General features: G+C 30.6%; 1 protein-coding gene across 1 annotated transcript in view; it reads left to right on the top strand.

Annotated features, from left to right (window-relative positions):
* The window catches only part of BRINP3 (BMP/retinoic acid inducible neural specific 3), a 488,755-nt gene that overhangs the window by 251,532 nt on the left and 220,582 nt on the right, over window positions 1-16,641 (top strand). Inside the window, exons 2-3 of the mRNA XM_044674904.1 lie at window positions 331-521; window positions 7,594-7,634. Coding sequence (XP_044530839.1) covers window positions 331-521; window positions 7,594-7,634 — 232 coding nt within the window. The remainder of the gene's footprint in view (window positions 1-330; window positions 522-7,593; window positions 7,635-16,641) is intronic.

Raw genomic sequence — 16,641 nt, 5'->3', positions numbered from 1 at the left:
GAAGGAAGGAAGGAAAGAAGGAAGGAAAGAGAGAAAGAAAGAAAGAAAGAAAGAAAGAAAGAAAGAAAGAAAGAAAGAAAGAAAGAAAGAAAGAAAAAAGAAAAATTTATAGCACTGAAAATAGCTTATGTGTCCTCTTCATATTTTGGCAATGGAGTATTCACTCTAGTTAATCCATTATTAATATCACTCTTCTTTGATAGAGAATATGACACATGACTACAAGAGATGGTAACACAATGGACCCAGCTGAACTACCAAATGACCTTGGCAAATGAAAACACATATTTAGATTATGTGTTTATGAATAAAAATTAATTTGCTTTTCAGGGAGTTTGGCCGCTGGAAAGTAAATAACCTTGCTGTGGAGAGAAGAAATTTCCTTGGCTCCCCACTGCCTCTTGCCCCTGAATTCTTCCGCAATATAAGGCTATTGGGACGTCGACCCACCCTTCAGCAAATCACGGAAAACCTCATCAAGAAATATGGGACCCACTTCTTGCTATCAGCCACCTTGGGAGGTATGACTATCTGCAAAAATATTTTATTGATATCAAATATGTTTGAATTGTAGATTAGTGTAGACTAATAATATAAAATGAAAAGCTATACTTTTGTAAATTTAGTTTTTTTCCTGTTATTCAATTAAAATTTTTTAAAAAAAGATTTAATAATAATAACAATTTTCACTTATATAATTAACTTTTCACTTATATAATTAGAATTTTAGAAATATCCATTTTTATCCCTATTTTACACATGAGGAAACAGACAGGCAGAGGTCTAATGAGTGGTAAGATAGTAAATTTCCAAAGCTATATTTGAATGCAAATTTTCCTGATTCTAGTTCGAGTTCACTATCCACTATGGTATCTAGTTCGCTACTACCTACTTCTTTTCCTTCTCCTCCTTAGTAATAATAATAATAAGTATACAAAGTAAGAATATTAAGTGCTTACCACAGTGCCTGGCACATAGGAGGCATTTAAGAGTGATTATCTCCTTCCTCCTACAATGTAAAAGAAATAACAACAAAATTATTATTTGAAGGACCTTTCTCATTAAAATCCTAACATTTGTGACAATGAAAATTCATTCTGCCCACGTGTATTTATTGAGTAATTCTAATGTCTGAGATGTAATAGTTTGGAAGTTTGAAGGATGAATTGTAAACTCTTTTCTTTGTCCACAAGGAGTTTATAATCCCCCAAGGAAATACAAATTATAAAATGAAGATGCCGCAGTTGATTCCTTTTTTTTAAATTCTAAATCTTTTAATTCTATGAGCAGTTTAGAAATAACTAGCATAAAAGTCAATAGTATTAAGCATCCTAAATTTATGTTAAATACACTATAAGGTTCAAAGGATATAATCTTTTGTGGGTAGATTATTGACATTTTCATAAGTAGATAACTAAATAAAGTTAGATATATAGTTTGGGTATTATTTTTTGTTTCTTGATATGTTCATTGAATTTAAGTCACCAGACATTTATAGGCATCTAATATAGGCAAGGCACCGAATTGGGTGTCAGTGATATAAAGACTTCCTTTTGCCTTCCTACAATAAAGAAAAGAAAATATTTCTTATCTCAAGTAATTTGATTTCTATTTTATAAATGCATCATGAAAAAATATATATGTATATGTATACACACACCTATATATATTTATTTTCAATAAACATTTATTAAGAGTCTATTATGTGCCAGGCACCATACTAACTACTGAAGATACAAATGAGAAAAAAAAAAAAAGACAGTCTCAGCTCTCAAGGAGTTTACAATCTAATGGGGAAGATAACACAAAAAAGTAAACTTATATACACATGTTTGTGTATATATGTATGTATATATATATGTTTATGCAAAGTGATTTCTAGGAGGAGATAACACTTGTATAAATGGAGATTTTGAACCATGGACTTTATCCCCCAGAAGTCCCTTAGTATTTCCCCAAATTCCCTTTAGTCTCTCCTGACATTTGTGTGGTCATGTTATTGTTTTATAAGTTCTGTACCTCTTCCCTCTCACCCTCTTCTTCAGGAGCGCAGCTGAAGTTAGTTTAGGACCTTTTCACTCTAGTTTTTTCTGTTAGTTTATTATTAGTAAAACTTTATAAAATATAATATTTAGTTCTTCTATATTGTTTTTAATCTCTACATACTCATGGCACTGGCAGTCAAGAAAAGCATTTTGTAGACAGTACCTCCTAATCTGTTCTTTAAAACAAGATAGATATTTTCAGTGTGAAAAGAGAGGGAGAAAATATATTTCAGAAAGGAGGAAGGGTCTGTTCCAAGACAATGAGTCAAAAAAGGAAATGGTATGTGATGAATGGCAAGCAAGCAGATTGACTACTACATGGGGTTTTTGTTAGAGAGAAATATGAAATAAGAAAAAAGATTCCTTTCAGTTTTGGAGGATTGTGGATGCCAAGCTGAGGTTTTTGGCATATAATCTTAGAGACAATAAGGAGACCCTGAAAATTATTAAAGAGAGGAGAATTTATGGTCTTATACATTTTTTAGGAATATCAATTTGGCCCTTATATGAAGAATGGATTGGAGAAGAGAGACAGATAAATCAGGTAGATGAATATGAAGCATTCTGGAGTGTTTTAAGTTAGATGTGATAAGAATTTGAGTTCAAGTGGTAAATGGAGAACAGAGGGAATTGTTGTGAAGAAGGAATTTATAATTGACAAATGATTAGATATTGATAAGAGTGGGATAGAAGAAGTAAGAGGTAAGCCTGACTCCAAGATTATAAGCCTAGATAATTAAGACAAATTTGGCTGCATAAAAAAAAATAAGATTGGAGTGGGAATAGTTTTTGTGTAATATATATTCTATTTTGGACATAATGATGAATGCCTACTGGATAATTGAGTAGAGATTCTCAAGAAGCAATTGATAATTAGGATTAGAAGTCAGGAGAAAAAATATGCTATATTATAGAGAATATATATACATACACACATGTATATGTGTATAAGTATAGGTATATAATTATATATGTATATTTACATGTGTATGTATATGTGTGTATTTGTACAGATATATTAAAATGTGCATAGAGGAGCATATTTGCATAGAGATAATCAAATTCTTAAGACCTGATGAGATTACAAAAAAAAAGAAGGTATGTAGAAAAAAAACAAAACACAAGAGAAAACAACATTAATGAAGTCCAGGAAAGAGAGCATTCAATAAAAGTAGGTGACCGATCAACAAAGTAAAGTGTCTGTATTTAAAATAAAATAAGACCTAGAGAAGGCGATCAGATTTAGCAGTTAAGAGATTGTCAGTGACCTTGATGAAAATAGTTTCAGTCAAGAGGCAGGATCAGGAGTCGGAATAGAAGGGATTGGAAACTGAAGCTGAGGAAATGGATTCTAAAAATATACTGGCTCTTTCTAACGTTTGACTGTAAAGGGATCATATTAGCTGCTAACAATAATCTAACCTTTTTAAAAGTTCCATGATGCTTAAAACAGTTGTGAATGTAGCCAATATCAAGTATGAGATATTTCTGAGTGAGTCTATGTCCCTTAGTTTCTGGGAGAAACCTGGTTAATTTTCATAATTTAGCATTAGAATAAATTAAAGAAATGGAGTCAATATTAAATATTAAAATAATAATGCGTGTTAAGCCTATGTTAGAAAACTGTATGACCAATGGAAATGTATTTAATAGACTGATTTCCTTTCATCCATTATTTGCATATATAAAGAGAATTATTTAAATGTAAATACCTTCTGTGACATCACAGACAGATATAACCTTTTCTGAATTACTTGGAAAACACAGCATTTCTTGAACAGAAATCATCTAAGAACCTCATTAGAAATAACAATAGCTTCAATAGAAATATTATGAAATGACATTTTGACTATTATTCTGGAAAATTTTCACAAACAACTAAATTATACCTATTTAAGAAATGAGCAAAATGAATCATCTACGTTTTGATATATTTCTCACCCCACTGATAAAACTTTTGTTGTATCAGGTAAAAATAAAGAGATTATTGTTGAATTTGTTCAAACTACCAGTTTCAAAAAGTGGCTCTATCTTTGCTTGAATTGAACAGCTTTTGAAAAACATTTTTTTTCCAGTGGAGACAGTATAGCATAGATGAAAAAGGAGTCATATGCAAATAAATGATTTACTAATGTCAACATTTTAAGTGTTCATAATTTTATTGGTTGATTATCCACTCCACTGTCATAGTTTGGAGTCTCTCTGTGTTTTGAGTTGCTGTAGCTAAAAAAAATTTCTCACTTAGTGACCTGTCTCCAGGTTGATGAGCTTTTTGAATTTAGCTATGCTAGTCCTCTAATTAAGGAAAAAATTTTCATCAGGTTCATAATCTATGACTTTCTCGCTTTGATGGTTCTAAAAGACATTGCATTTTGCTTACTACATAGCTATCACCACATTAAGCACTGTATTAGGACTTCATTCAATTATTAATAATAACAATTTAAAATGGTGTATATCCAATACTTTTAACGAGCTGTCCTATTATGACACATAAATCCAGTGATTGAATTATCTTTCTATTTTTGAAAAAATGTTTAAAAGTTCATTTTAAAGGAAAAGAAAAATCAAACCTTTAGTACATTTCACCATATATCTGAACTATTTATCAAGAGAGTTATTTGGCTTGTTTGTATTTTGGGGAAAGATATTGAAAGTGGATAACTGTTTAAATATCTAAAATAAGCATTCCATTCAAAGAGTCAATACAGAGATAGATTGCACACCCAGGATGTATTGATTTTGGCTTTGGAATATATTTCATGATTTTTTTTAATGTGTTTCATCATGATGCAATATTTAGCAAACACTGAAATCAAATACTCTATGTCTAAACTGAATGCAGAAGCAGAGAAAACTATTAAATAGAGGAAAAGAGAATGCTTAGTTGTTTAAAGCATCTGAGTGAAAAAAATTGTCATACCAGGATAAAGTAGACATCATTTGGAAATTAATCAATATTGCAATATCAAATAAAAATTCTATCTTGACAGGATAGAAAATAAATCTACTTTCTTTACTTGGCTTGGGTATAATTTGTAAAAGCAAAGATTTATAGTTAAATCATCTATAATGACATGTATTTGGAATATGTTTTAGTTTCTTGTTTTAAAAAAATATTCTGGTAGTGTGACTGAGTTCTAAAATTTTGTGCTAGCAATGCCCAAGCTCTGGCTGACTGGAAATATGTGAAATTTGACTGGCTTCGACTTGGAAAGACATTGAATATAGATCTAGCCATAATCTCTTAATGGATTGTGGATTAATCCTAAATCAGAGAAACTCATCACCAGCTGTTCTTAGTACCAGGAGGCCCATTAAAAGAAAAATATATTTTGGCCAAAGCAACTCATGAAGTTCATTTATTAAGCCAGAGAGGTGTGCCATGTGTTTGAGGGGTTGGATTCACTGGCAAAATCCAAGATTTATGAAGTACTCATATGATGGTTAAAACATTAATTATTATTATAATTTAGGCAACTTGAGAATCTCCCTTTGGGATATCATATCCAATATTTAAACTTACTTTTATTTAAAAATGGAATAAAATTTGATCTAATTTCCTAAATAATTTCAATTAGTTGATTTAACCTATAAAAATGATGAATTATTTTTATTGTTCATTAAGATAATATGTAATTTCTAAAACAGTATTTTAATAAATGGTACCAGAGAACCCAACTGTTTGTATTTAACTATTATACCTGAAATATTTGTTTCTTTGCTCAATAAAAATATCAGGATATTTCTTTGCTTCTCTTGCAAAAAAGGTACAAAATTGATGTTGGAAGAGAATAATATACACGTAAAGTAGAGAAATTTAGTCATCACTTACAATAGCAAAATTTCTTGAACATGTTATGGCTAGGTAATAGCCATTTCATGATTTGAGAAGGACTGAACTCTCAATTATGTATTTGCAAGGTTTTTTTTTCTTTTACAGCTATGTATTCATAGCCAATTGCAATACTAGGCTCTTTATACCTTACTAATATAGTAAAGATTTCTCCCACTCATCATCAGATTGTGAGGTCTTAAAAAATGAAACAATTTTACTTTTAGGTTAAGTAAAATAATTTTATCCAGGAAGGTAAATATATTAGACAAAGTATAGTATTCTTTTTGTAAGCTTAGTAGCATAGTCATATATTCTTCTTTGTAATTGATAAATTATTTTTAAGAGATAATTCAATATTTAAATAGATTCACATTCTCATTTATGTTGACATTCCATTTGCATAAATTACAATCCATTCATATAGTCTAATTGTATTATTCTTTTTTTATACCTTCCCATATAACTCCCATAAAAGGTCTATCCATAACACTTGATTTCTTTCCCTAAAGAAAATTGTGAGAAAAGAGAATGCAGGACTTTTCTGATTTCTTAAATAAAATAAAAAAACAAAAACAAAACAAAAAATCTGATTTCTTAAACACAATTTCCTGAAAGGCATAGAGGATTTAATTCTTCCTATTTTTGTTTTAATTACAGAAGATACATTTATCTAAGCAAAGTAAAATACATCCTAATGGCTTTTCTCCAACAAAAACTTTCCACATATTTATTAACATCATATCAAAGATTTCCTGACAGACATAATGACACAATGACTTGGTCAAGGATTCTCTGACTATCTATCTATTTTTAGAATTATTTTTCCAAATTCCTACATTGGCCAGGTCTAAAAATAAATACCTTACTTTGCAACTTGTATCTGTAACCTCTCTTTATGGAAATGGATTGTATGCTTAATTATCTGTTACTGTGGTTGATCATTATATAAATCAGAGTTCTTAAGGATATCAAAGTTATTTGTATTTAAAATACTACTATTAATAAAATCAATGTAAATGAAATAAAATTGGTATTTTTATAAACAGTTCTCCTTGCTATCTTCCCATTACTTGGCATGTCATTTGTCCCAGATTTTTTTGAAACCATCCCTAACAGCAATTTTTTTATATCATAATAGAGTTTGATTGCATTTATGCAATCACTAGAGTTCTATGATTAAAGAAATAAGGGGAGAGGTAATTAATGAAAACTATTTTTTCCTATTCAGGCATGATTCAAGTCTCAGAATCTTCAAAGCAAGTAAAGGGATTAGAGGAGTCCATAGTTATAGTATTGTGGATACATCTTAGCTTAAAAGTTACTCTGTTTTCAGTCATTCATCAATAGATAGGAATCTTAGTTTCTAGGTCTTTTTCATTACAAAAAAAACAACTGCTATATAGGTATAGATACAAAAATAGATATAGATATAGTGTGTGGGATATGCACGTGTAGATGTATATCTAACCCTTTTTGATTGTTGATGTCCTTCCAAATTTCTTTCCAATATTTCTTCACAACTCCACCAGTATTGAATCAAAACACTTGTTTTAATTCATTCCTTACAAGTTTTGGCAGGATATGCTTTTTTTCACCCTTGTGTGACTTATCAGTAGTGAGTTAGACAATTAGCTAGAAAATAGAGTCCTGACAAAAATGTGCACCACTGTAATGTGTCTAAGAATGAGAGATTCTTTTATAAATGTTGAGGTTCTCTAAATGTCTCCTTATTTGTAGATTATTTTACACTTGTACAATTTTAAAATAAAATTCATTACAGGGTGACAGATTTGATTATTACAACTCATGTAGACAATTTACATGGAATTATCACAATCGGTACTGCTTTAGATAGGAAGAAAGGGATGATGGATGATGAAATAAAAATAAAAAGCAAACATTAAAAAACAACAAAGCTCTGCTGATACAAGCTTCCCTGTTAGGAGATAACTGGAAATTTTGTCACAACATACTTAATCCTAATATTTCATGTGAAGAGATGTATCCATGTTGGTCAGGAACAAAGGAGAACACCATTAAAAATAGAAGAAGGGCTCTAAAAAATGGCAAATGTCTGTGTCCTTTTTTTCCCCTCTGTATTTAAACCACCTACCATAAGACTGTAAGCAGATTGACGGCAGAGAACGTGTTTTAAATGCTACATTTTACCTTGTACATAAATACTTGCTACCTTTTAAGAAATTCTAATTGATTTAATGATTGAATGTGTAAAGTTGCTCACAATGTGAAAGAAGTTATCAAAAAAATGCTTGACACTGTCTCTCTCTTTAAACTTTGTAATAAAAATGCAGAGGACCTGAAAACATGATTATTTAAAAAAACAAATAAACCTAGCAAGCTGAGATATTGAGACAAATAGCAAAATAACTAATTTTCCCCTGCATTTTTGTTGTGTATTTTACACTTTTATTTTTTAAGGAATAATTTAAAAATTATTCATCCATCCAATTATAAAATCAAATAACAATTTTAAAAGAAAAAAATTACCAATAGTTATGCACTATGCTACTTTCTGAAAATTATCATATTTCTTTTTTCTTTTTCAGTCTAAGTATGACTATAACTTCAAAGCTGTTTTAATTTGCATTAATTTAATTTTTATTGATTTAGTTAGAATATTTTTAATATAACTCATAGTTTTCTTTAGAATTTGGACTTTTTCCTTCAAAAGTACTTGCCATATTTTTAAGCAATTATCTTTTGGGGAAGTATTATCAGCCTTATTAATTTGAATCAGTCCCTTATGTATATATTGGAAATGATAATATTTTTATAGAAAAAAGAATTTATAAGGATTTTTTGCTTTTATCAATTCCTATTGTATACTTTTTAAAAAATAAATTTTATATGATAATTTTTTTAAATTTTTAACTTGTGAAAATTAATCAAAATATTTATTACAACCCCACTGTGTTTCAGGCACTGTGCTAAGTACTGTGTGGTCTTCTTTTTCTAGTTCAGTTTTGAACTCTTACCTTGTCTGTATCATCTGATATTTGAACATTAGTTGACAGCAATACAGAGACTTGAAGAAAAGCTGGAAACCATTATAAGTATATCTGGATATTATATATGGCTTTGACAGCTTTTGGTTCATTTATTCATTCATTCAACATGAATTTGTTAGAGCCTGTTTTGTTCTAAGAACTTTATGTCAATATCTTCTTTGAAGTTAGTGGAAAAAATGATCAAAAGAAATATCCTCGAATATGATCAGCCCAACTTCATCAAACTAATCCTTTTTACAATGTGGTATCATGGAAAAGGAATATGGTGGCAGAATAATGAGCTGAGACAAATTGGAATAGTCATTAACATTGGTGAAGAGCAGAAACAGGGAAAATCGTCAGTAGGTCTTCAGTTGAAGCAGTGAGGAAATCAAATATTGTCAAATAACAGCAGATGGAGTGATTGTGACATAGTTTGCAAGATCAAAAACACAACCAGTTTTGTATGATGAAATTGAGAAATTAAGATGTAAAACTATATTGATGAAGCCCCAGTGTCTGCTCCCGTGAGACATTTTGCAGTCTATTCAGCCAAAGTCATTTGATCATAGATTTTTAATCATCAAATTATTATGCTACGGATATTTTTTTCAGTACCTCATTCATGCTTCAAATACAAATGGCCCTCTATTAAACACAGAATATATACATCTCTCAGGCAAAATGTGGTGGTCAGAAACTAAATGGGGAAACAGGATGGAGAATAATACAAAACAATTATAATGGTGCAAAATGTATTACAAGTTTCTCTAATAAAGTTCTTATTTCTCAGATACATAGAGAAATGAGTTGAATGTATAAGAATACAAGATATTCCTCAATTGATAAATGATTATAGGATATGAACAAAGTTCTCAAACAAAGTAATTAAAGTGCTCTATAGTCATGCAAAACAAATATTCTAAAGGATTACTGATTAGAGAAAAGTAAATTAAAGCAATTCTGAGGTATCACTACCAACTACCAACTCAGATGGACTATTATGTCAGAAAATGAAAATGATAAAACTTGGAGAGGATTGGGAAAATTGAGATATTAATGCATTGTGGAGAGTGGAGAGTTGTGACCTGATTCATCCATTCTGGAGAGCTGTTTGGATCTATGCCAAAAGGCTATAATATAATATATACCCTTTGACTCAACAATTTTGTTACTAGGTTTATATCCTAAAGAGATAAAAAATAGAGAGAGGAAGGACATACATGTACAAGAATATTTGAAGCAGCTCTTTTTGTGGGGCAAAGAATTGGAAACTGGTTGCAAACCCATCAATTGAGAAATGGCTGAATGAGTTACATTACATGGTTGTAATGGAATACTATTTTGCTGTAAAAAATGATGAGCAAGAGAGCTCAGAAAAACCTGGAAAGACATGCAGACTGAAGCAGAGTGAAATAAACAGTACCAAGAGAACATTGCACACAGAAACAGGGATACTGTATGATGAAAAACTGTGAATAACTTATCTCATCTCAGAAATACAATGAAACAAAACAATTCCAAGGGATTCATGATAAAAAAAAATTCTATCTGTCTGCTTCCAGAGAAAGAATTGATATAATCTGAATTTAGACCAGAACAAACTTTCTTCACTTTCATCTAGAAATTCTTTTGTTAAGTTTCTTTCCATAAAAAGATTAATATGAAAAAAATGCCTTACGTAATAGCACATGTAAAATATATATGAGATGATAATCCATTTCAGCAGGAATTGGGATGATGGGAGAGAATTTGAGATGCAAAATTATTTTTAAATGTTTAAAAATATTTTATATGTAATTGGGAAAATAAAAATTTTAAAAGTATAAATACTTCTCATTGAAATCACTTTGTAATCTATCTTTTATACCTATACTGATAAATATGTATGCTTAAGTTGATATTTGATTTACCCCAAATGAAGATGATATTTTAAGAATATTTTACTTTTTTAAAGTATCTATGAAATAAAATTTTAGAGTTTGCTTTTCTGCCTAAAGAATTAATGTTCAAATGTTTTAATTTAATATGCATCTTTAGTTGGCATATAATAAATATCTTTTGAAATTAAAAATACTTCAACTTTCCTTATATAGAGGATGGCCTCCACAGAATCTACCTCAATTTGCTGCCCATAGAGCATCTAAAAGCCATGTTCAGTTGTAGTCAAGATATAATAATAGGTTTTCCATGCTGACATAGAAGAACATTTGAAATAAGAAATTTGCAGTGCCAAAATAATCTAGTACTGGCTAAGCAACAGAAGAGCAGATGAATGGAATAGACTAGGAGCAAATGACCTCAGCGATCTCATGTTTGATAAACCCAAAGATACCAGCTATTGGGATAAGAACTCACTAGTTGACAAAAACTATTGCGAAAACTGGAAAACAGTATGGCAAAAATTGGGTTTAAATCAATATCTCACACCCTATACTGAGACAGAGTCAAAATGGCTATATGATTTAAACATAGAAAGTGATATTATAAGTCAGATAGGGGATGATAGAAGACTTAAACCTGTCAGATCTGTGGAGAAGGGAAGCATTTGTGACCAATTACGATATAGAGAATATTATAAAATATAAAATGAATAATTTTGATCATATTGAATTAAAAAGGTTTTGTACAAACAAAACTAATTCAACAAAGATTAGAAGGGAAGCAACAAACTTGGGGGAAAATTTTTTATCATAACAAATTTATCTGATGAAGATCTAATTTCTCAAATATATAAAGAACTAAGTCAAATTTAAAGAATTCAAATTATTCTCCAATTGATAAATGGTCAAAGGATATGAATAGGCAGTTTTCAAATGAAGAAATAAAAGCCATCAATAATCATATTAAAAAAAAAAGATTCTAAACCCCTCTTGATAAGAGAAATGCAAATTAAAGTAACTCTGAGGTATCACCTTACACATAGCAGATTGGCCTATTTGATAGTAAAGCAAAATAATAAATTTTGGAGGGAATGTGGCAAAATTAGGACACCATTGCATTACAGGTGGAGCTATGAATTGATCCATTCTGGAGGGAAATTTGGAATTATACCCAAAGGACTATAAAAATGCACACCTTTTTATCCAGTAACACTACTGCTAGGTCTGTATCCCAAAGATATTTTTTTTAAATGAGAAGGGATCTGTTTGTATAAAAATATTTATAGCTGCACTCTTTGTGATGGCAAAGAATTGGAAACTAAAGGGGTGTCCCTCAATTGGGGAATGGATAAACAAATATAGTATGCAATGGTGATGGTATATTTTTATGCTATAAGGAATGATGAACAGGATGATTTCAGGAAGAATTGGAAGGATCTACATGAACCAATGCAGAGTGAAATAAGCCAAACAAGGAGAACATTATACACACTAACTGGAGTATTGTGGAATGATTAAATGTGATAGACTTTGCTATTTAGAGCAATGCAATATTCCAGGATGATTCTGAGGGACTTATGAAAAAGAATGCTATTCCCCTCTAGAGAAAGAATTATGGGAGTATAAATGCAGATGAAAACATATGATTTAATCACTTCTTTATTTGAGTATATGATTTGGGGTCTTGGTTTTAAGAGATGACTCACTTACAAAAATGAATAATATGCACATTTATTTTGTATGATAATAACATGTGTATAATCCAGATGGAAATGCTTGTCAACTCTGGGGAGGGGTGAGGGAAGAAGAGTGGAAGACAACATGGAAAATATAACTTTGGAAGACTTATGTGGAAATTTGTTATTAAAATGAAATAAAGATAAAAATGTAAAATGAAATAAATGAAATAAAGAAATTGAGGGAGGGAAACAATATGAAAATAACATCCCTTTATTTTAATAAAGTTACTTGGTTATATAATTTTATTACATTTTCTTTCGTTATGCTGTATCATAAATTCAGATAGTATTGTGAATTAAAATTATGTTTATAAAAATTATATATTAAAGAATAATTAATTATTACTTAAGTAAGATCTTATATCTTTATAACTGCCCTGGTATAAAGGAAAGTTTAATTGATTTGGCATCACAATATGTGGAAGTGAGCCTTGACTCCCTTATTTATAAGGTATGTTATGCTGGGCAAGAAAATGTATCTCTCTCCTTCAGTTTCATCATATTAACTTTGCAGAGGCCATAGGGTTGAGACTCATAGGGAATTATTTGTATAAAGTAGTTTCCAAGTATCACTATGAGACTTGACCTTTGTCTGCCATGAAAATAAACTTTCATAAAAGCCTAACTTATGGAAATTGAAAACTTCGTTATTGATTGTTTATTATTAACAATTATAGTGAAGGCAGAAGATCAATTAAAAAATAGATGGTTAGATCTGACAGTAGGAGTATAATATGTATTTTTAAAAAATACCTTTAAGTTGGAACTAAAATGAGTCAACCCAACACAGGATCTTTTATCAGTTTTATCTTTGGTGAACAGTAGAAAATAAAGAATGTCATTGATTGAAACATAGTGGTGACTGGAGAAATGAAAACTTTGTTATTTTATATTTTTAAAAATCAATTTCAGCTCATTCTATTTTGTTAATTATATTTCTAAAATATCCAATGTAAAACTTTTTTTTTGTCTATTTCCCCTCCTCAGCCTCCCTTTTAGTGCTGATTAGATTTATTATAATTAATCATGGAACTGGAATGTTATGGGGTTTCAAGAACTGGTAGCAATAAGTATTATTAGGTAAGCAAATCTAATATTATGGTCCCTAACAATGAATCTAATTTCTGATACCTTAGGTTTTCCTCACGTGTTTCATGTAATATTAAAAAATGTAATGCCCTCTACCTTATTGCAATAATTATAATTTGTTTAAACTTAAACATATATATGACACTGTTAGGTTAAAAAAATAAGTTCTTTTTTAAACATTGGTTGTTACAACTCTAAAAATTGTACAAATCATCTAGGCTTCAACTGAAATAGCTGATTTTTTGTAGATATACAAGATTAAATTCATTATTGTAACCTGTTCCAATTATTAAAATAATTTTTCCTTAGAAGTTATTTTTAAAGCAAATATATCAAATTTATTGACTTTTTAAGTTACCTCTTTAGTGATTTTGAGCAAGTCTCTTTTTTTCCTAGGGCCTCAGTTTCTTCCTCTGTTATATGATGGGGTTGGACTACATATCATCTTAGTTCCCTTCCAGGTTTAAATCTGTCATCCTCTGATCCTTTAACTAAATAGATTTTACTTCCTTGCTGTGTGACCCTGGGCAAGTCACTTAATCCACATTGCCTATCCCTTACTACTCTTTTGCCTTGGAACCTATACACAATATTGATTCTATGACAGAAGGTAAGGGCCTAAAAAAAAGAAGAAAAAAAAAACCTATATAAACTCCAATTAAACCTTTTGATATCTTCTTTAGGGTTCATGTGGTTTTTTTTTTCCTCTCCGTTGATTTAGATTGATCCGTTTCTTACTCTAAAATATGTTAAAATGGTTCTATTTAGCAAAAGACCTCAGATTTAAATCCATAAATCTGCATTTTGCCACTGATTGTGGAATCATTCCAAGATCCATTTTTAATATTCTTTGACATATTGCCAAGTATTCATTATTATCATTTTTCCTTGTTAATACTGATGTTTCCATGAGTTGTTTTGCCTGCCTGTATTCAGAATCAAATAATAGTTTTCTATAAGAAAATAATTACAAATAATGAAATAATAACAGTAAAACATATGATGGAATAATAGCAATAATACAGTTCCACAAAGAATAAAATTGTTCACACCAGAAAAATCTAGAAATCTCAAAAGTTCCCTTTTTTCCCTTTTCTGAAGCATATGGAATGTTTTCAAGATGAACTATGTTTAAACAATACAAAAAGGAAAAGCTTATAAAATGAATCAAAATTTGGTTTTTTTCTTGTATCTTTTTATCATATGTTTGATTACTTTTGTTACAAGAATACTTTGAATCCATTAAAGCAAATATTCAGTAGTTCTCCCTAAAATGCCCTATTTTAGTCTACAAATTGGACTGTTGTCTTTGAATGAGAAAATTTCCTAAATTAGACACGTAAAGAAATTGGGGCAGAGTGGTGTTAAATCAACAAGCATCTATTAGTCTCCTATTTGGTGCCAGGAAAGCATTATAATAAGTACTGAAGATACAAAACCAAAAATGATCCAGTCCCTCCACTAAAGAATATTTTATGCTATTGGAGAGACAAAATGTACCGATATAAGTTTATATAAGTTAATATACAATATAATTAGGGGTGTAAAGGGCACTAGCAGCTTGGAGAATAAGACATGGCTTCATATAGTAGAAGAAATTTGAGCTCAAAGTTGAAGGAAACAAAGTAATGGAAACAAAAAAAAACAGAGAGGAACAAGCTTTATTAGGCACCTGGTGTCACTGTATTTAATGATTTACAAATACTATTTTATGGACTGATAATATTTCTATTGCATTTATGCTAGTCACTGTGCTAAGAACTTTATAATTGTTATCTCATTGCATCCTCACATTTTATTCCCATTTTACAGATGAAAAACTGAAGCAGACTTTCTTTAAACGAGTCACTTCTCTAATTAGTATCTGAGTTCACATTTCAACTCAAGTCTTCCTGACTCCAGGCCCAGTGGTTTTTTTTTGTTTTTTGTTTGTTTGTTTGTATCTTTGTTGTTGTTTTTGTTTGCTTGTTTGTTTTCCACTGTGCCATCTAATTGTTTTAACAGAAGGAGGGAAGACATTTTAGAGTAGAGGGACCGGTCTGAGAAAAAGATGAGAGAAGGGATGTTATTTGTGAGAAACAGAGGATCAGTAAGACTGGAATGCAGAGTTTGGGAAGTGTAATATGGTATAAGAAAACTGGACAGATATTGATACAATCATTTTGGGGACTGATATTGAAGGGTTTAATTGACTCTTTTTTTTTTAAACCCTTAATTTCGGTGTATTGTCTCATAGGTGGAAGAGTGGTAAGGGTGGGCAATGGGGGTCAAATGACTTGCCCAGGGTCACACAGCTGGGAAGTGTCTGAGGCCGGGTTTGAACCTAGGACCTCCTGTCTCTAGGCCTGACTCTCACTCCACTGAGCTACCCAGCTGCCCCTATTGAAGGGTTTTAAAAGCCAAGTAAAGGTTGGAGACAGCCATTGGACTGTATTTTGCAGGTGAGAGACCTGGTTAGACCTGCCATTTTTGAAAATCACTTTTGCCAGGGAAACAATGTATGCATATTAGTAAATGTGATTTTTTTATACCAAGTAAAAGGGTACAGGGAGTCATTTCTTGCTGGAGGGATTAAGGAAATCATCATGGAGAAGGTCTTACTGAAACTCTTCTATGGTGCCCAGATTTCTAAGACAAGGAGATGAAGAGGAAATACCTTTCAAACATGGTGAATGACCACTATTATAGCAGAGAAAAAGGAAATTCAGTGTTGTGTGGGGAGAAACAAGGTCAGTTTTTGTTAGCTCTAGTGTATGTGAAGGGGCATGACATGAAATAACATTGGTAAGGAAAATCAGCTGCCTTCTTGGCCTTGAAAACAAATTATTCTCACCTACCCATTCTGCTAGAAGAAGTATTCATATGTTTGGGGTGTGATCCTCCTAATTTACCAATAGGTTTGAAGCTTGCTGGTTAGCCTTAATCTGGTTTACCCTGTGTTAGAAGAAAGAAATTATATATATAAATATAAAATTTATTTCTTTCTGTTTTATGTATATATGTTATATATAATTTCTTTCTGTTATATATATATATATA

The sequence above is a fragment of the Gracilinanus agilis genome, chromosome 4 (genome assembly GCF_016433145.1).
Source record: "Gracilinanus agilis isolate LMUSP501 chromosome 4, AgileGrace, whole genome shotgun sequence".
NCBI lineage: Eukaryota > Metazoa > Chordata > Mammalia > Didelphimorphia > Didelphidae > Gracilinanus > Gracilinanus agilis.
This window is presented reverse-complemented; position numbering and strand designations above follow the sequence as displayed.